We start from the raw sequence: 21,235 nt of genomic DNA, 5'->3' as shown, positions 1-21,235 counted from the left end.
TTAATAGAGAGGTTCTACTGTATTTAGAAAATAACGCGGTTAAAGGTTATTTCTTGCCAGAGTAAAAACTAAAATACATTCCCATTGGTTGTATGGTTTGTTCATTCCGAGGTCCCTCAGGTTCCATTTGGGACAGGTTTTGAATGCAACATGCTGCATCATAACTAATAAATCAAAGAGATTTTGCAAATGTTCGCCGAAGAATTATCAGATTTGGAAGAGTTCGCCGAAGAATTATCAGATTTGGAAGAGATGTAAAATGATCCCACAAAGGCCAGTTATGGCAACAGCACCAGATGTTCCTCTCGTTTCGAGCATTCAGCATGCATGGAAGCTACATGTATCTCTCTAGATAACGATATTCTCCACTTAATACTGATAGGCGATGTTGTGGAATCCCAAGAAAGATTGGACGTCGCGCTGACAGGTTATTTATGATCAAGTATTGTCAGAGCCAATCTTGTCAGCAGAAGTGATAGTCTTGGCGCATGTTTCGAATGCATATTGCGACATTTAGAAGTTTAGATAATGCTGGTTTGATACTTGCTCATGAGGAGATTTCGAGGCGAAGAACGTCATAAGATTTATCAAGCAAAAGCTGCAGACTAATTCCTTGAAGAAAGCAATGGTTAGTTTAGTGTTGCAATCACTTGACTTTATAAAGAAGACTATTGGGAGAGATATGGGGTCAAATCGATTGTCTTCATGTAATTGATATGCACAGTTGAGGGCGGGTTCTGTTTTGTTTAGCAATAAATATACCCCTGGTGCAAGCTTGAGCAGTTTAGACAGGAGAGAACCCTATTGGCACTTTCATTTCCTTAAAGCGAACTGGAACTGCCAAGCCAGTTCGTATGACCTCGTTTTCATTTCCCGCGTATCGGGTGATCAGAACGAGGCATGAATGAAACATGGCGCCTAGCTGTCAATCATTCAGTGACGTCACTACTATGGAATTTACTACGAAAATTCATGAATGAAAGATCGCATGACTCACGTGATTCTCACATGATTCTCAATAATAACAAATTGAACTGCGCATGCTCGGGCACTGGGGGCGGAGCTACAAATCTGAACTCGAATAGGAAGTTGGAAGTTTGACTTTCTCGGGCGGTGAAAGTCGAAAAGTTGAATAAATCGCTCGGCGGTTCCAGTTCGCTTTAATCTTATGCCTATTGGATGGTGCCTATAGACTCCCTTTGAAATAAATCTTTTTATACCCACACAAACCTCTGCCTGACTTTATGGCACTGTATCAGCAATGGGATGATTTATTCAGCAGTTTCTCATAAATGGGGACCAACCGTCAACAGAGGCAATAAATATAAACAATCCCGGAATAAACTGCGAATACATTTGTCTCCTGGCGTTAATTCTTCTTATACGATCAACGACAAGAATTCCAGAATAGAAAGGATGATGGGAAATTTGCGAGGACCGATTGGCGTAAATTGACTGTCGGAAGTAAGGCTCTGTTGTCCTAGGAGCGTATCTTACTGTCATCAATCATTCGGAAGTTATCCCCGGCGTCAATTGGGTATCAGGGGAATGCTTAGGAATATATGATGGACTTGGAAGGAGGCTTTCACACAGATTGTTGTTGTTTGCGAGGCAGCTTTAATGGGCCGCTTGCGGCTTGGAACGTGTTGATTCTTGTCCCAGACGCTGGAGATGCAGCTCCCCCCCCGCGCTGTAGTCCTCCCGGCGGGAGGTCCCTTGTTAATGCAAGGAAATCAAGGAAATTTCATGCAGAACTGAGATGCCTTCTCCTAACCTTAAATTTAAGATGCTCAAGAAAACTCTGGTTATTTTTCAGACCCAGGCCAACCAGATTGAGTCATAGTAAAATCCAAGTTAGGTATTCTTTTCCAGCCGTTTAGTGATGCATACAGTCCAAATCACAATTGACATCCTGTAAATTCGCGTCATTGACGTGCTACCCAGCGCATAGGTCGTGCGTAAGTCGAGAGTTGGCCACGCGTAATTTACGCGAAACATAGAGAGATAAGTGCATCACTGGTGCTTCATTGGCGCGCAACTTGGTACATAACTCACGCGTACGTTGCGCGACAATGATGCGAAGTAGGACGGTGGTCAATTGTGATCTGGACTGTAGTAAAAGATCATCCCGCTGATACTCATTTCAACTGCCACCTTTCTCATGTTCTGTTCTATTTCTCATTCTAGGGAAGAGACGCCATTTCAAAAGTACGAAAACGCACCAGAGCACCGCATTGCCAACGGCCACCACCTCCAGGGTGCGAGAAACGACCAGACCGCGGTTATATCATATGAGCCAATCGAATGCCTTGTAAATAACGAATATACGATTACAGCTAGGAGAGAGGGCAATGAAGTGTATATACCTTTTAGCTTTTTACAAAAATATTATGAGGTAAGATGGTCAACATAGTTTTACGTAGATGAGAGTCCTCTGGATTATTTTTATCAAAATCAAAAATCTTTTGAAGCTTTTTTGTTGAAAATGACACTTCAGAACGAATTTTGGACTTGGAAATCTTGTTCACCCATGGAGAATTTCAGCCTTTACCATAAGGAATGTGACTTTGTAAGTGTCATCTGAAAGAAACCTATATGATTTGACCAACACTGACCTTATTTGATAGAAACCAGCCTGCATTATTTGGAAGAAACCTACCTTATTTACATATACTTAAAGAAACCTACCATATTTGAAAGAAACCTAGCTACCTTATTTGCAAGAAACATAGCGGTACCTTATTGGAATAAAAATACCTTCATTATTTGGAAGAAGCCTACCTTATTTTAGTACATATATACTTGAAAGAAACCTACCATATTTGAAAGAAACCTACCTACCTTATTTGAAAGAAACATAGCGGTACCTTATTGGAATAAAAATACCTTCATTATTTGGAAGAAACCTACCTTATTTTAGTACATATATACTTGAAAGAAACCTGCCATATTTGAAAGAAACCTACCTACCTTATTTGAAAGAAATCTACAACTAACATTTTGATCAACATTTTATAGAAAGACCATCTTAGGTTCATATTGGCAAATCTCACCTTTGTAGATTTTATATTCTTTTAGCCATAAAAATATCTTGTATCGTAACTTTTCTAGGTGTACGGTCGCATCATCCAGGGGAACGGGTTCGAGCGGTTCGAGTGGCAACACAGCTACTCGCGCATTTACAAGCCACGCGGGAAATACACGACAGACGGGATCTTCATGTCGTTCGATCACTACAACGTGGAGGTGCGGGATCGAGTCAAGTGCATCAGTGGGAGGGAAGGTAAGTATCGGAACAGCTGAAAGAGTAGAAGAGTTCAATGATGAGTGTCATAAATGCAATAATTTTGAAAAAATCTGACAAGGGAACTTCACAGCCTGGTGGTTAACACTGCTGGCTACCTCGCAAAAGGGCCCGGGTTCGATCCCGGGGAGAACCCAGGATTGTATTACTGGTTGAACAGATGTGGCTATTCACAGTTCTTTGAATGAGACCTAAAACCAAGGTTCCTTGTATCTGGTGTCTATGCCAGGGCAGGTTAAAGACCCCACCAAGTGAGAAACATGAGTAGCTTGCGTGGACTCAAGCTCTCGCAGTAGTTGGATTCACTATGCCAATAAACCCAATTGGTGCATAGCCATAGTGTCACACATAAATACCCATCCCGCCTTGGAGGAGGAATACTCCCTGTAGAAAATCACCTCCAAGTGCAGAGCAAATGCAAAAGAAGAAGAATTATATCAATGGAGCCTCATGAAAATGTCATCAGTAAAACAGATTGCCTCGTAAACTCAGAGAAACAAAATTTGATAGTGTGTCATAGTGTGGAGCAAGGTTTTCTTTTCAAGAATCTGATTGGTGACAGCTGGTATGTTTTAGTCATTACGAACAAGATGTATCAGATTTTTACGATTATTAGAAATTTACATGAAATCTTTATGCCGCTGTCATTTATGTTGCAGTTGTTTATTAACCCTCTCCTGTGTGTTAAAGCTGCGTTACTGAAATATTGTAAAATCCATGAAAAGAAAACACCCACAAAAATTTACATTAGGGGTTTAGGTCATGGTATTCGTTTTCACGCAGCTTTAAGCAACGTCACTCGGAATATTCATAGCTTCATGTTGAAATTGGCAAAATAGTGATCTTCGTGGCTATGATATGAGTGCATTTCTAAGCAGTCAGTTTGTATCTCTTGGCAACGCACTTAACCCGTCCATTGAGTCTGAGAATAAACACAAATCCTACATTGACGAATTTATAGACAATCTGTGCTATCCTGCCTCTGTTCCTCTATCAGTCTCGTGTTTCACTGCAATGATGTTATGACAGAAAAATGCAAAATACCCTCTCATTGGGTGATTTTAAGTGACTTGCCGTGTAACATCAGTAACTCCATTAGGTGACGTCACATGAAATAACACATTACATCAGTATGCCCCTTACCTCGCAGTAAGAGAATTCAGACCTAGTCCAAGACATGGTCTATAGCCTTTGAACAAGGCTCGCTAGCACCTAGTCATAAATTTCTAATTTTCTACTGTGTTACAAAGGGTCATCAGGGCAAATGTTGATAACATCAACCCCTACGAAATGGCATTCCTGGGGGTTGTTAGGCCTGCCAGCAAGGGCAAACAAACTGCATCTCATGTCACATCATAAGTTTGCATGTCAAGACGAGCCTGGCGGTGTTCGAATCAGAACAAAGTGACTGAGTCATCTTAAGTAACCTACATGATGCTATGGAATGTTATTGTTATGAAATAAAGTCACCCAGAAGGTCAAAAAGCTCAATAGTAAACAAACTATTAAATTTCGAACTCCTGGGAATGAAGAGAAAAGGGCTGTACGTTCCTTGGAGGAGATGGTCATCATGTCACCTTGCCCTCCGATTCAGCTCCTGAGCCAGCTATGAAAGGTCAGGCATTCATATATGAGTATAGATTTTCAATAACCGAGTAAGACCGGCCAAATGTGTCGCCCACTCCATTCTCCCTAACGTAAACAGAAGAGGGGCAATTTCTGGATATTAACTCCGATATTTGCTCTCGTGTCATACTTGATACGGCCGACAGCGTTGGCGGCAGGGGACCGGAACCCTTCCACAGGCGAGTTATGTCCATATCCTGGCCTGTCTGTGGTGACTGGCGGACCAGGAAGGCTGTGTTAACCATTGCAGGACCAATCCTTTGCGAAGCTGCTTTAGGGTGGGAGCAGGGGAAGAGTTCTCTTCCAAAACGCGGTAAACCACATTTCTGAGAATTTTGAATCTGCTACCACAGCCTGATTGGAAGCTAATGGCTAACTGCTGCTCTATACAGATTTGAAGCCAGTTACTTAATCCATCTTGATCTTTTTCCAAATGAATATGAATTGATTTTTGATGCATTTCCATGTAAATTCTCAAATTAAAAACTCAATGAATGTTAAAGTTGAAGTTTATAGTCTGAGATTAACTTCAGTAGGGGTTATTATCTGACTTCACACATCAGCCGTGGTCTTCCCTAAAACCAGCTGCTCAATCAGCGCTACAACCAGAGTGTTTTGCCTTGTACCAAAAATCTAGCTTCATATATCCGCACGATAAGGTCTTTTCTCAAATCTTACCTCAAAATTCTGGCGCTGATAGAGGTTTCAGTGAGAGGGGACCCTTTCTCCACATTCAAAATATTGGTCAATTTAGTTTCTGAATTTCAAGATCAGTTTAATGCATGTAGGTTTTATGAAATAAGAGTGGGCACGTCCCGCTGGACCCCTCCCCCTCTTAAATATGCTCTAGAAATACCATGTTTAATCATAATGTTAACATGTCTTTGGAATACTCCTCCTGGGGGGAGGATGTTATTAGATATAGCTAGTATCATTTGGACCTGTCACTTAGATATTAGAACCAGTACCTCAAGGTCTTATGCAAATTTGAGTTCTTATCTCTGAGGCATCTTGGCCATGATATTAAGCATACGTAATGTGGTAGGTCATAAATTTAAGCAGGGTCTTTTAACCAAAGAGTTTGAAAATGTTGAAGGAATTGACAAATGTTGAAGGAATTGACAAATGTTGAAGGAATTGATGATTTATAGGAACAAAGAAGAAGAGGAACAAACATACAGTAAAAAGCTGCCCATTCCTTTAAGTGACAGAACCTTTCAATGAATTTTATAACCCCAAACATTCTATTCTCCAGGCGTACCTCTATCGACACAGTGGGGACCCCAGGGTTACTTCTACCCGATTCAAATTGCTCAGTTTGGTTTGAGTCACTATAGCAAGTTTCTGGTGGAGAAGGAACCGCTGACGGAGATATACGAAGATGGCGCAGACGACGGTGCTAAGTGGATGACGCAGGAGGGGAAGAGTTCCGTCACAGCTGTCGAGGCGAAGGACCTGCATCAAAAAGTGATAAAGTTTGTTTCAAAAGGTAAAATTGGGTTGATGCAGTTGGTTTCGTGCAGTCAGAATGGAATGAAAATCAGTCCTCTTGGCTGTTTTTCTGTGTGGAGAAAATTGGGTTGGAGCTACAGAAAGCACTGTCAAATTTTAATTTGGATACCTTCTCATTGTTTATTATTTTCCGTTGCAGATTCTCTCTCTAGTGCTGGAGTGACTCTCAACCTGGATGCCACCGAAACCACCTCCCTCAGCCTCGACTACAAACTCGTCTCCAATGGAAGCATATCTGTGAAAGTGGAAACGAAAAATAAACATATGTATCATATACATTACGTGTGTAGCCCGACGGTACTGTCGCGGGAAAAAAATCACATATATTACGGCATAGGGGCCGTCGGCTTACATAAACATTGGAGCCATTTAAGTCGAGAGTTAAATACCGATTTACAAAAAGGGATAGCTTTAAACTCAAAAGCCAGGAAATCGTGGAAAGCGCAATTAGGTATATACAGGGTTGTGAGTTTGACGTTACGAGGCAGTGGTTATGTTGACAATGTAACATTATCCAGCGCCGCACATCTGGACCATTTTTACGCGGCGGCTGATTGGCTGGTGAACCACCAGGACCAGCGAGGAGGCTGGCCAGTGCATGTGACTAGGAAATTAGCCAATGGCGCGTTAGAGCTACCACCGGGATGGTACTCGGCGATGGCACAAGGTCAAGCCATGTCAACTTTAACCCGCGCTTACATACGAACAGGGAACAGAAAATATCTAAGCGCCTCATTACGTGCCACGAAAATATTCGACGTGAAAAGTCAGGATAACGGCGTCCTGGCGAAATTCATGGATAAGCACAATTGGTTCGAAGAATATCCCACAATTCCAAGTTGTTATGTTTTGAATGGGTTCATCTATTCTCTGATTGGCTTATATGATCTGAAGTCCGTAGCGCCGAGTGATTACGTTCATGATGCCGAGCGTTTGTTCAATTCTGGGATGGATACATTAAAGGTTATGCTTCCACTCTTTGACACAGGTTCTGGTTCCATTTACGATCTCAGGCATATAACGTTGGGTGTCGCGCCGAACTTGGCGCGATGGGACTACCATACGACGCATGTCAATCAAATTCTGCTGCTCAGTACAGTGGACGATGATCCGATTCTAAAAAATACAGCGGAACGCTGGATAGACTACATGAAGGGAAAGAGGGCGCCTCACAACTGAACCTGCCTTACCTCAATCAAAATGGTTTCATCCATTCATTGAGAATTCTTTGTAAAATGGAGTGTAAAATGGATTGCTCCATTTGTGATCCTAGGTATTTCTGGTTATGACACAGTTCATTCTGTTGTACCTAAATATATGAAATGGTTTCACCCATTGATGAAAAAAGACTTTTGAGTGGATGATTCCATTGGTGATTTTAGGCGAGTTAGCTTTGACAGCACCATATTTTAACATTCCGGGACTTGTGACGTGATGGCCTGAAGTCTTCAAGAACTGATCGCGATTAGTCAGCTGAACTTCCTTACTCTGCTGTGTTAGCATTATGTACTTAAAACTTAAATCAAAATTTGTATTGTCTGTCTGGAAAAACTGGTATGAAAATTGGATCAGTTCTTGATGAGTTTTAGGATGACTGACTTTATTAAAGCCTCACTGCAGTGAATCTTGCTTGCAACTTTTCTGAAATGTTGCTGAGAACATTGCCCCTGTGTTGGCTAACATGGTCGAGTGAAGTAGATTTTGCCTTCCTCAGTAACCTGGCCACTGTTAAATATACAGTCCGAATCACAATTGACATCCGTCCTGCTTCGCGTCAGTGACGCGGAACGTACGCTAGAGATGCGCATCAACGACGCACCGGTGATGCGCTTATCTCTATTTTTGCGTTAATTACGCTCGACCTACGTTTGTCTTGCGCACGACCTACCTGCTGGGTAGTGCGTCAATAACGCACAAATGACGCGCCAATGACCCGAATTTAGGGATGACAATTGTGATTTGGACTGTATACCCAGGGTTTTGTGGGTGATAGATTTTCTGAGAGAGGTAAACCTTATATTAAAGGTTCCAATCCTAATGTAAGACACTGCCTGCCATAGTGCTATGATGATTATGTGCCAGCTATTTCATCGAGATTAAAATATTAATTTGCTTTCTTTGATTTTAGATTGGAACTGTTACTTGAAATGATGGCCTAAACCAATTCAGTAAATCTTTGATTATATTTCTACACTCTGCATGGGTCACACCGCTTTATTAGCTCAAAATGTTTGGCTCTCTCAAAGGTGAATATGGATATTTTACCATGTGATATAGCCATTGGAGAATTTTTGTTATTTCTGTTGCCTGGTAACTGATAATGTTATTTTATATTCTATATGGATACATGCCGTACTGTAAACCCAAACTTGTAGCCATTTTACTGCACGGTTTGGTGAAATTGCAATTTAGCATACTTTTAATTTAGTGTTTTGACAACTACGCTTTTAAAAATTCCGAACACGGAAGAAAACCACGCAGCAGTACTTTCAATTAGTAAGTCATTTTCCTAGCCATATCTTTTCACAATTTAATATCTGTAATTATGAAAATGTGAAAATAAAAGGCAAGGGAGTATTTCCGGGTTTACCATGTTTACAGAACAGTCCAAATCAAAATTGACATCCCATCTGCTTCGCGTCAGTTACACGCAACTTGCGTGTCACTTGCGCACAAGTTGTGCACGGAGTTGTGTGCAAGTGTCGTGTCATTGATGCCCAAGAGCGCATCAGTGGCACGCAGGTGACTTACAAGTTACGCAAAACAGGTTGATCGAGATTATTTGTGACCCGCTCTACCAAAACTAGGTGCTTGTCGCATCTGAACTTGACAGGTTGATACGGACTTGTTGTTCATTTCCCTATTGTAGACCTTTTGTGAAATCTATTACAAACTGATTTGGTCACATTTCACAAAAGGTCTACAATAGGGAAATGAACAACAAGTCCATATCAACCTGTCAAGTTCAGATGCGACAAGCGCCTAGTTTTGGTAGAGCGGGTCACATTTGTCGTCCCCTCAGACCACTTGTACCGCTCGGTGAAAGCAATGACGATATTTCAATCCTCTCAGTTAGGTTATTTGTAATCGCGTGTCTACTTAAAAACGTTACTCTCACGGAATTCCCGTAAAATATCTATGGCGATTCAATTTCAAGATTAATGATTGTGATTACGCCAAAGGAGTGAAAATTCACATGACGTCCGGTGCAACGCAGGGCGTCAATGCGGTGACGTCAAATCAATGCAGAAAATGTCGAGCCGAGTGGCAACTGACGCGAATTATTTAGGGATGTCAGTTGTGATTGGGACTGTACGTTACAACAGTATATGATGCAGATGTTGTTGATTCAATCAAAGGCCACAAAAGAGAATTGTGTTATGAATTTTATACTACCTTCCAACTGTACTGAACTGTAATATACTTTTAGAACAATAATTGTACATCTTAAAATCAGGCATGGAAACAAAAGATTGTGATGTAGTATGACAGTTCAGCTTTTATCTGATTCATCACATCCCGGTCCTGGTCAATTCAAGCTGGTGTTGTGAATAATCAACCAGACCAGACGCTATGCCAAAACATTAAAGCTGAACTGTCATCCTACTAGACTTAAAGTGTGATCTAGGGCAGTGACTGACAGGCATCAGAATTAAGGCATACGCCTGCCTCAAATGTACTTAAATGAATGGTTTCTTAAGATTATTTTTGATGGCTTTACAAACGAACAGATGTAGACATGATTTGTCTGTGGATTCTTTACCATTTTGGTGCGACGGACCATTTTTTCGGCCACATTGCATCGGGCTCGCTGCGATGGACTGAAATATGGTCCAATGACCCCATGTTGCAGTGTGCTACAATGTACTATGACATTACGTCATTGCCACAAATGATGCCGATGGAAGCCACAGTGAACCCTGTATTAAAAATGCAGTGGAATGTCACGTACCAAAGTGGTAAAAGTCATCATCAGTCCTGTAGTTCTTATGTTTAACTCTTTCAGCGCTATGGCCGAGATATCTCGGCAGAGTGTTCATGTTCGAATCTCCTATGGCCGAGATATCTCTGCAGGCTCAATAGTCAAAGAAACATCATCGATTGACGATCCCAAGCGATCGCGATGCCAACTGCAGCCATTCTACATGAATCAGCTAGATCAGCTCGATCAGCAGACAACATTCAGTGTATAGAGTTGTTCGCAGATGGTGTGTCGAGCGTTAAGCGGGATTCCCCATGTGTACTTTCACTGCTGAAAAAAAAATCGCCCAGGATTTGGGCACTGCCCGACCGAAAAACCGCCCAGAGCTGAAAGAGTTAAGCTCTCTCTGTACAAATGTGTGTGACACAGATATCAGAACTTTTTTTATACCTTTTACTTTCTGACTTTTGTTTTGATTGTTTTAGAGTGTACTATGTACACATGTGCACTTGACTATGTACATGTACTGTGTATATCATGAGATTATATAGGTTTTGATCAAGTCAGTTCGCATCTGGCTAATGTTGATGTTGTACAGCTGTACATTGTGAAATGTTGGGTGAGTTGAATGAGATTAATGATCTGGTTATGTTTTGGTGCAGAATGCAGCTGAGGTTTATTGACTGTAGATGACCAGGAGCAGTGTTTCATATACTGATCCAAGTGACATGCCGTAACCTGGGGGGGGGGGGGGATCTACTTGTCCAGTACTTGTATATTATTGTAAATGCTTAGGTGCTGTAACTGTCGATAGTGCAGTGAGCGTCTTTGAAATGTATAAAGTAGGCCATACCTCGTCAATGAAGCATTCCGTGAAAGAACCTGGATGAAGGAAGTAGTAAGTACAAATGGTACTGTAAACCCTTTATTTTTGCCGCTCTAAATTTTAGTGAAAATGTTCCTTTTCAGATTTTGTTACTATCGAATTCAGCAAATGGATGAGTTTCTATGATCGTTAGATCGGTAATCTCTGTGCCATAATGTTCACGTTTAACCCCCTTCTGCAAAAATATTTGGATAGCGAAAAATAAAGGGGTTTACATTATTATGTAATTTAATACAACTGTGTGCAGTGTTTGACCCTGAGTTATTCCACCAAGCTTTTTTAGTTGTTTTTGAAGTTATTTTAAAGGGGTTAGGACATTCGTAAATACTGGTGGTACAGGAAAATAGAAATGCAGTTATACACAATGCCATAGTGCAGTTATTGTGCATACAAAATTTGCTGAAACTTGGTAAAAGTTCAGATCTCTGCAGAGTTCTCCACTATACTTTTTGTCCCGACTCGGCACCCGGACAGAATCATTTTTCCCACTTTAGCACCCGGACAAAAAAATTAGTACCCGGACTGATTCATAGAGTTTGTAATGGTTTTACTATCAGAGCACCAAACAAATTTTGCTGCAGCCTGGACAGAACTGAAGTGAATTCTTAATTGGGTCACAAAATGGCTGCAGCACCCGGCCTAAAAAAAATTGGTGGCAAAGAAAAGACAGACCATCCGAAAATAAACTATTTTTTCCCCAGTTTAGAATCATGTTAAAATGACCATCAAAGGCCAGAAATTGGTCTTAATTACCCATAGAACTGTTGATTTTTTGTCACTTGTATCCAATATTGGTGGAATAAATTTCTGTTGAGCCTACTTCATGAACAAACGTTTTTATTTATAACATTGTACGTATGTGCATGACGAAGTTTGAAACCGATTTGGCAAGAAAAACTTATTCTTTTTCATGAAAAATTGGCAGGGTTCTATTGATTTCATGCATGTTAATCTTCTATAAAAATGATTGAATAAGAAATTCAAATTAAAATTACTTTGATTGCCTTATGTCTTGTCTTGTGATTGTATGAATTTATGAATTTATGAATTTGTTTTATTTGTTTCTCCAGAGCGGCAAATTGATCTTGAATATTGTGCTCTATCCATGACCACCATAGAATTATAGCCTGCAGAAACATGTAAAAATAGTACTGCACTTTAGGATTGTAGTCATGGTAACCATGGTGTCCATAGCAACCATGGTAATCAAGTGACTGTGGTATCCTTAGCAACATGGTAACCTTAGCAACATGTAAAATTTTGTAATTCTTTTGAAAGTCTGTGTATATAGAGATCAAGACTATGAATTTTTCGACTTGTAAATACTTCTGAAACTAGCTTGGCAAAATTGACATATTTTCCTGCATTGAGGCAAATTATTAAAATCAATTTGTTTCTTCAGACCCATAGGAAAAATATGTCTCATTTTCACCATGGTGAACCCACAGCACTTCAGCATGGTGAAGTGGAACGGTGAAATATTTCACCATGGTGAGCATGGTAAAATCTACATTCACCATGGTGAATTAAGATTTTACCGTGGTGAATCTAAGATCTTTTTTATGAGGGGAACTTTATACTTCAGATCTATGATTAATGTCACTTACATTACAATCCATCGCTCATGTCAGGTTTTGCCCATGCCAATCCACCGTCGTTGTGCGTATATCCATCCTTCACCACTGATAAAGTCCCCCCTGATTGGCCGTCAGAAGGACTGTTACTTTATCAGTAGTCTCCCTGCATTCCCTTCCTTCCCACACGTCCTCAGCCGCGACAACACTAACATTACATTCACTCGTGGTTGTCGCACGAGACACGCACTGAAAGTCATCATAATGGAAGACCAGTTGTTCAATGAGTAACGGTTCCAGGGATGCTGACCTGACCCAAATGCACAGTGCATGTTGTATAGAAGAAGGGTAACCTGATACTGAGGTTGGCACTATCAATTCAGGCCGTCATTCAATAACTTTGTGTCGAGCAATTTGATTGGCCACCAGTTCATGATGGTGCGCCCAACGGACTTCCGGGCACTTTCTGTCGGCGGTGGTAGGAGGAGACTGGAGCATTGATATCAACCGCCGATAATTAGGCACGGTTTCGCAAAAAAAACTAGCTTAACAAATTGTAAAATTTGAAAAATGTAAAATGCTTTAATGGAACACTGTTGTTTCTTCTGATCACTATGAATAGAAAGATGGATCAAGTTTTCCCAAATATTGCAAGACAGAATTTTGCCAAGCTACGTGTAGTTTAATTTGTATTGTGATTCATCATGTTTTGGGACTCTGGAGAGCAAACTACTGGTTGGATTTTATCAAAAATCTAAAAGTGTCTTTGGTTTTGACCCGCAGACCAATAAAAACCAAACTTCAAAGAATTCCAACCAGTAGTTCGCCCTCCAGTGCCCAAAACGATGTGGAGATTTACCAATAATTTATAGCGTGCGTCATTGAATTCTGGTCAGAAGGAGTTAAATATTTCATTGCATCTTCCATTTAGGATCTCTGTATAAGGTAAAGTGATACAATTATAGTGTATAAAACAGCTGATAGTACATATGAAATGCATACACAGAGGGGCATGGGGGCATGAGATATATCCCCAATCGTCCTGATTAATTAAGTTTTTGAGATTTATGTTTTAAAATCTAAAGCGGCATTTTAAGATACTAAGAAGGAGATTTTCAGCTGCAAATAAGCTTTAGGAGAGGTCATTTTCTAAAGAAACAAAAAAAATGAAATACAATTTCGCCCCCCCCATGAAAAAAACCCTGGCGGAAACCCTGAGGGTGTCATTGTGAAGCGCTTGACCATAGTCCAACAGAGAGATCTAACTGAGAGCTTGTCAGACAAGAGCGATTGTAATTGCACTCAAGTTTATTCTACTGATTATGACCCAGATGACCTGTGTACTTCGTGAATAACCCCCTTCTTCACCATCACATAAATTGAGACAACAGTTCTCCTGACCAGTTCTTTGGTAAAAGTATGTCATTTAGTGCTTCCTTCCCAACCCTTCCACCAGGGGGCTATTCATTCAGTACATACATCTTAGTCGTCGTGTTCAAACTTGGCACAATGGCAACATGATTTCATCACTAATAGTCACTTAAGGCGTCACAAGAGGTTGAGCCCGCAACTGTTGATGTTATCCTGCCGTACAAAATCATTCTCAAAGTCCATGGGGAATTGGTGGTATTCAGATTGTGATGCGAGAACAAGCTGGCATTTCGCATAAGGATGTCACATATTAGTCCTGTTGTCAGAAAAGCAACGAAAGTGTATGTCTTTAATGTTTGATGTTTGGTATACCTAGAAACAGTGATACAAAACAATCGACTTGCTGACGTCAATCGGAGAAAAAAGTCACTTTGTTCTTGTTCTCGGATCAAAATCTATGCCAATAAACAGTGATACAAACAATCGACCTCATGACATCAGCCTGAGAAAAAAGTCACTTTGTTCTCATTTTCAGATCAAAATCTAAATCTCCTTATTGAAAATGATATCTCCTATTCTGTTCCTGATAATAGGCCCACGAGGGCCTGAATTGCCTCTCAATTTCTGCGGTGAAGAACATGCTCACAAAATGTCAAATAACTAGTGTACTCACTGGGAAAGGGTACAATTACACAGGGAGAAATTTCCGTAAAAATCTATGTAGTAATGTTCTATGTAGATTCTATATAGAATCTACATAGGTAATATATAGTTCACTAGATTCATTCTATAGATTCTATATAGGTCTATATTGAAACTATGTAGAATATACATAGAATCTATGAAAAAATCTATTCAGAAATTCTATATAGATTTTTTGTGTTTACCATTTTCCATATAGTTTCTATAAAGATTATATATAGAAATTTTTGCCTGTGTAAAGTATAATTTCTATTCATCCCAAATGAGTCTTTTATGGACTAAGTCACAACCGGAATACCGGGATAAGATGATCTAAGTTTTTAGATGCCATTATATCAGATGCCATTTTGACAAAACGGGGGTTTCTTTCTTTACCTTGTCCTACATGTATATCTTACCTGCCTAGTATTTGTACAGAGTTGTTCATAAAAATGCAGTAGGTGGCATTAGCAGTAGCTGGTATTAACAACTGCCAATTTTGCATTCAAGTCAGAGGTCAAAAAGGTAGTGTATACTGGTATACTGTCAAGGGAAATGAATATGAACTGATTTCTGACCAGAATTCTTGATGTTCAGCCGTCGATGATTAATATGAGAAAGGCCAGGTTGTCAAAATCTGTATATTTTGGATGTTGTACAGTTCTTAACTGAGGGAAAAATAAATTATGAAAGTACTAAAGACTAGTAGCATTTTTTCTTGATATTGTTAGTCTTACTTCTTCTCTCCCAGCCCAACCGTCTCTAACAAACACGAGGACAGCCTCCACAAGGGAATGTGGAGTCTTTCCTATTCTTTCCCAGCACTACCGTCTTTAACAGACATGCGGACAGCCTCCACCAGGGAATATATAGTCTTGCATCTTCTTAATTCCCTGTACAACCGTCTCTAACAGCCATGAAGACAGCCTTCTCCAGGGAATGTATAGTCTTGAATTTTCTCTCCCAGCACAACCCTTTCTAACAGACACGAGGACAGCTTCCCCCAGGGCATGTAGTGTGGTATCTTCCTTTCCAGCAAAATCGCCTCTAACAGACATAAAGACAATCTCCTCCAGGGAATGTATAGTCTGGTATCTTCCTTCTCAGCTCAACCATCTCCAACAGACATGAAGACAATCACCTCCAGCAATTTTATAGTCTCGTCTCTTCTTTCCCTGCAAAAACATCCCTAACAGGCAAGATGACAGTCTCCTCTGGTAAATGTATAGTCTCATCTCTCCCTTCCGAACAGAAACGTCCCTAACAGACACGAGGACAATCTCCTCCAGGGAATGTATAGTCGTCTTGCCTCTTCTTTTCCTCTAGTAAGTTTATAGTCTCATCTCTCCTTTCCCAGTATAACAGTCCATAACAGACATGAAGATATTCTCCAGCAAGAATGAAGAGTCTTGTAACTTTCTTCCCAGCACAAATATCTATAACAGACACGAGGACAGTATCCTCTAGGAATGTATAGTTTTATTTCTCCTTTCACAGCACGACCGTCTCTTACAGACATGAAGACAATCTCCTCCAGGGAATATATAGTCTCGTCTCTTCCTTCCCATCTCAACCATCTCAAACAGATACGAGGACAATCTCCTCCAGGGAATGTATAGTTTGGTCTCTTCCTTCCCACCTCAACCGTCTCTAACAGGCATGAAAACAATCACCTCCAGCAATTTTATAGTCTCATCTCTTTTTTCCCAGCAAAAACATCCCTAACAGGGACGATGACAGTCTCCTCCAGTTAATGTATAGTCTCGTCTCTCCCGTCCTAAAGAAAACCTCCCTAACAAACACGAGGACAGTCTCCTCCAGGAAATATATAGCCTCGTCTCTTCTTTCCCAGCAAAAACATCCCTAACAGGCACGATGACGGCCTCCTCCAGGGTATATATAGTCTCGTATCTCCCTTCCAAGCATATGCGTCACTAACAAACACGAGGACATTATCTCCAGGGAATATTTAGTCTCGTCTCCTCTTTCCCAGCACAAGCGTCCCCAACAGACACGAGGACAGTCTCTTCCAGGGATCGTGCTGTCTGGTCTCTCCATTCCTGACGCAAACTTCTCTTACAGATAACATGACAGTCTCCTCCACGGATTGCATAGTCTGGTCTCTCCTTTCTCACGACAAACGTCTTTTACAGACACGAGGACAGTGTTTTCCAGGGAATGTATAATCTGGTTTCTTCTTTCCCTACGTAGACGTCCCTAGCAGAAACGAGGACAGTCTCTTCCAGGGATAGCGCAGTCTGGTCTCTCCATTCCCAACAGGAACGTCTCTCGTAGGCACGATGACAGTCTCCTCCAGGGAATGTATAGTCTCGTCTTTTCTTACCAACACAAACGTCCCTAACAGACACGAGGATAGTTTCCTCCAGGTAATGAATAGTATGGTCTTTTCTTTCGCAGCTCAGCCATCTCAAAACAGACTGGAAGACAATCTCCGTAGTTGGAAGGATCCTGATACAGTCCAAGGTGCAACAGTTAACTGAAGCACATCAACGAAATAAGCTACTCAAGCTTTCACTTGTTGAGTTGTGCCATCCTCAAAATCAAAGTGAGCTTCTCTACCAGAGGTGTTACGGTCTTGTTGTCCCGGTACATAAACTTAAATAGCAAGCAGGCAACTTGTTTATTTTATCCAAGTAGAGTACTTGGGCCTGTCTCGTTTTACCCAAAAGGCCCAGGAGGACAATTTATTTACAGACACAAGGATAATATCTTCCAGGGAATGTATTGTCAGGTCTCTGCTGTCCCAGCTCAACCGTCTTAAACAGACATGAAGACAATCTCCTCCAGGAAATGTATAGTCTGGTCTCTTCCTTCCCAGCTCAACTGTCTCAAACAGACATGAATAAAATCTCCTCCAGGGAATGTATAGTCTGTCTCTTCTTTCCTAGCGCAACCGTCTCTAACAAACATGAAGACAATCTCCTCCAGGAAATTTATAGTCTGGTCTCTTCTTTCCCAGCTCAACTGTCTCAAACAGACAAGAGGACAATCTCCAGCAGGGAATGCATAGCCCTTTTCTCGTCATTCCCAGAATAACCATCTCTAACAGACATGACAAAATATAATAGCTCTACCAAGTCAGAAGCGTCCTGATGTTGACTCAGGGTCAGGACGTATACCGGGCCATACTTGGGTTTGTAAATGAGCTACTCTTAGTAAACCTCACAAGTTGTCTCTCTGGCATGGGGTCCTTCTCCGAAAGTGTAGTGAAATAGCATCTCTAACAGACACAGAATGGTCATGATATGTCCCAAGTGAAAGCGGAACCTCAGTCGAGAAGGGTACTTGGGGCTGTCTGTAGTTTATTAAGAGTAGCTCATTTACGCAGCAAGTATAGCATTTGCCAAGGACTCGTCCTATCCCTGAGACAACATCAGGACGCTTCCGATTTGTTAGAGTTATCATAACGGTGTCATGTCTGTTGGAGATGGTTGTTCTGGGAATGAAGAGAAAAAACGCTATATATTCCCTGCTGGAGATTGTCTTCATGTCTGTTAGAGATGGTTGAGCTGGGACAGAAGATACCAGAAAATACATTCCCTGGAGGAGATTGTCTTCATGTCTCTCAGAGACAGTTGACCTGGGAAAGAACAGTCCAGACTATACGTTCCCTGGAGGAGATTGTCTTTATGTCTGTTAGAGACGGTTGAGCTGGGAGAGAAGAGACCAGACTATACCTTCCGCGGAAGAGATTGTCTTCATGTCTATTAGAGATGGTTGTGCTGGGAAGGAAGAGACGAGACTATATTCCCTGGAGGAGATTGTCTTCATGTCTGTCAGAGACGGTTGAGCTGGGAGAGAAGAGACCAGACTATACATTCCCTGGAGGATATTGTCTTTATGTCTGTTAGAGACGGTTGAGATGGAACAGAAGATACCAGACTACACATTCCCTGGAGGATATTGCCTTTATGTCTGTTAGAGACGGTTGAGCTGGGAAGGAAGAGACCAGACTATACGTTCCCTGGAGGAGATTGTCCTCATGTCTGTCAGAGACAGTTGATCTGGGAAAGAAGAGACGAGACTATATATTCCCTGGAGGAGATTGTCTTCATGTCTGTTTGAGACGGTTGAGCTCGGAAGGAAGTATAAACCAGACTATACATTCCCTGGAGAAGATTGTCTTCATGTCTGTCAGAGATGGTTGAGCTGGGACAGAAGATACCAGAATATACATTCCCAGGAGGAGATTCTCCCTCTTGGGTAAAACGAGAGGAGTGGCCATATGGGGATCAAGGCCAACTGGAGGCTTCTTAGGGGTCCAATTGGTGAAGTCCATGGCACCCACCAGTTGTTGACCACTGGTGGTCAGAATCCTCCATTTAGCAGTGGGCCACTTGGGACAGCCACTGCCTGCACTCTTCTTATTTACAGATGCCCCACTTATGCTTGCTGCCTGGGGAAGAGCTTCTATCCTTCAGTGCTGTCGAAGACAGGCCCAAATACTCTACTTGGCTTATAAAATCAAGTAGCCTGCTTGCTACTTAAGTAGCCTACCTACTTGAGGTAGCTTACGAATCTGAATTTCCTCATGTACTGGGACAACAACAGGACCCTTCCACTTCTGGTAGAGCTGCTCACTGTGCTTTTGAGGATGGCACAACTCACCAAGAGACTGCTCGAGTTGCCTACTTCGTTCATGTGCTTCAGGTACCTCATGTACCTGGGACTGTATCAGGATCCTTCCACCTCTGGTAGAGCATTTACCTGACTGCACTCTGGAAGACAGGCCCAAGCACAGTCCCTCCCATCTCTTCTTCCCCAGAGACAAGCCCCTGTCAGCCAAAACGGTTGGCCCACTTTGGGGTCACTGATGGACCACTGGTGACAGCCAGCAGTAGGTGGATTTGGTCCTTGATCCTCATATGGCCACTCAGGGCTGCCACTACCACTCGCTGTCCCTTTCCCTTCCTTTTATACCGGAGCCCCAGCAAGAGAAATCTTTTACAGACACAAGACAACTCTCCCAGGAGAGCATACTCTTCTCCACCAACTGTGAGCACCAACTTAAGTGTCTCTGATTAATGGTGTTGATAAAATGAATCTTTTCTAGCCAATGAAGATTTTCCTATATTTCCCTCGAGCACTTCCAAAGTTTTTCGTTAGAAATGACACAATCTCAGTTTTGATTCAAAAGACATAGCAAAGTCTAAGACGAGTTGTGTTTATTTCGGTTTTTTTGTTTTGTTTATTTCGTTTTAGCCTACCCTACCAGATTAAGAAAGTAAGCATGACAAAAAACCTATAATGGCAATTAATCCCGTCTTACCAGCTAGGGTGGAGCTGAAATGTCGGCCAAAACCTCAGCTCTGCCATGGTTTTGGTCAACCTTTAGCTTCACCCTCGCAGTGTTGGTGAGACACCAACAGCTCCAGTCGGTATCAATTCCTCAATTATAATTTCCATTCATCCCGAATTGGTCCCATGCAGACCAAGTCCAACCAGAATGCAAGAATAAGCTCACTACCGGTAATACACGTTTGGCTTACAAAAACTAAACTAAAAGACAGACTAAAGATAGTCAATCGCACAAATCAGTCTCCATTTACTTTTGCACCTACTTGCTAAGGCATCAAAGGCAATGTGCTGGATGTCCTATAAAGGGTACGCTGTTCGTAATTACTTATGGTCCAGTTAAATAGAAATCCACTAATACACAATGCCGTAGTGCAGTTATTATGAATACAAATTTGTTGAAACTTGGTATTCATAGTATTTGTATATCAGTCTACACAACGATTTTGCAATTAATATCAGGGAAATATAAGTATAAATAATAATAATACGTCAAAATTGCCTTTTATTATTCAAAAAGCTTTGTTTTTCTTGCATTTCACATCTGTCCGGGCGTCTTTAGTGGTCATATAACAAACTGACAGCATCTTTCTCTTGGTGCCAATGTTATCACAACACGGCATCAGGCCAATAGCCTTTTTTAAGGTAGATTTTGCCCTTAGTTAAAATCCCTTAGCACAAGGTCAGAAACAAGAAACTATACTACAACCAAAAGCTACTCATGACAAGAACCAAACCGCAAAGCTTTTGTTGTGTTTCTTCTTTTGATTGTCCTTCAGATAAAAAAAATTACACACAATACCTACAACCCAACCAGACCAGTGTTTTTTCACCAACAATCCATCACACAATCACCAAGAAGTAGCAAGTCACTAGGAGAGACTTTATAAGAAAGACTGGTATGCTAGACACATACCCCCCCCCCCCCCCCCCCCCCGAAAAATATTCCTCCTTTAGACCATATTCTTACAACTGGCAAGCAAAATTCCCTAATCATGACAATGAAACATTTCTCAAAATGACCAGTGCTTCCACCTTCAGTC

General features: G+C 41.3%; 1 protein-coding gene across 4 annotated transcripts in view; it reads left to right on the top strand.

Moving 5' to 3' along the window:
- Window positions 1-15,567, top strand: part of LOC135496657 (D-glucuronyl C5-epimerase-like) — a 141,036-nt gene extending 125,469 nt beyond the window's left edge. For all 4 annotated transcript variants that reach the window (XM_064786098.1, XM_064786096.1, XM_064786097.1 and 1 more), the window contains 4 exons: window positions 2,188-2,395; window positions 3,112-3,283; window positions 6,186-6,419; window positions 6,582-15,567. In XM_064786098.1, coding sequence (XP_064642168.1) covers window positions 2,188-2,395; window positions 3,112-3,283; window positions 6,186-6,419; window positions 6,582-7,621 — 1,654 coding nt within the window. In that variant the 3' untranslated portion in view covers window positions 7,622-15,567. The remainder of the gene's footprint in view (window positions 1-2,187; window positions 2,396-3,111; window positions 3,284-6,185; window positions 6,420-6,581) is intronic.
- The last annotated feature ends 5,668 nt before the right edge of the window (window positions 15,568-21,235 follow it).

Source organism: Lineus longissimus, chromosome 12 (genome assembly GCF_910592395.1).
Source record: "Lineus longissimus chromosome 12, tnLinLong1.2, whole genome shotgun sequence".
Lineage (NCBI taxonomy): Eukaryota > Metazoa > Nemertea > Pilidiophora > Heteronemertea > Lineidae > Lineus > Lineus longissimus.
This window is presented reverse-complemented; position numbering and strand designations above follow the sequence as displayed.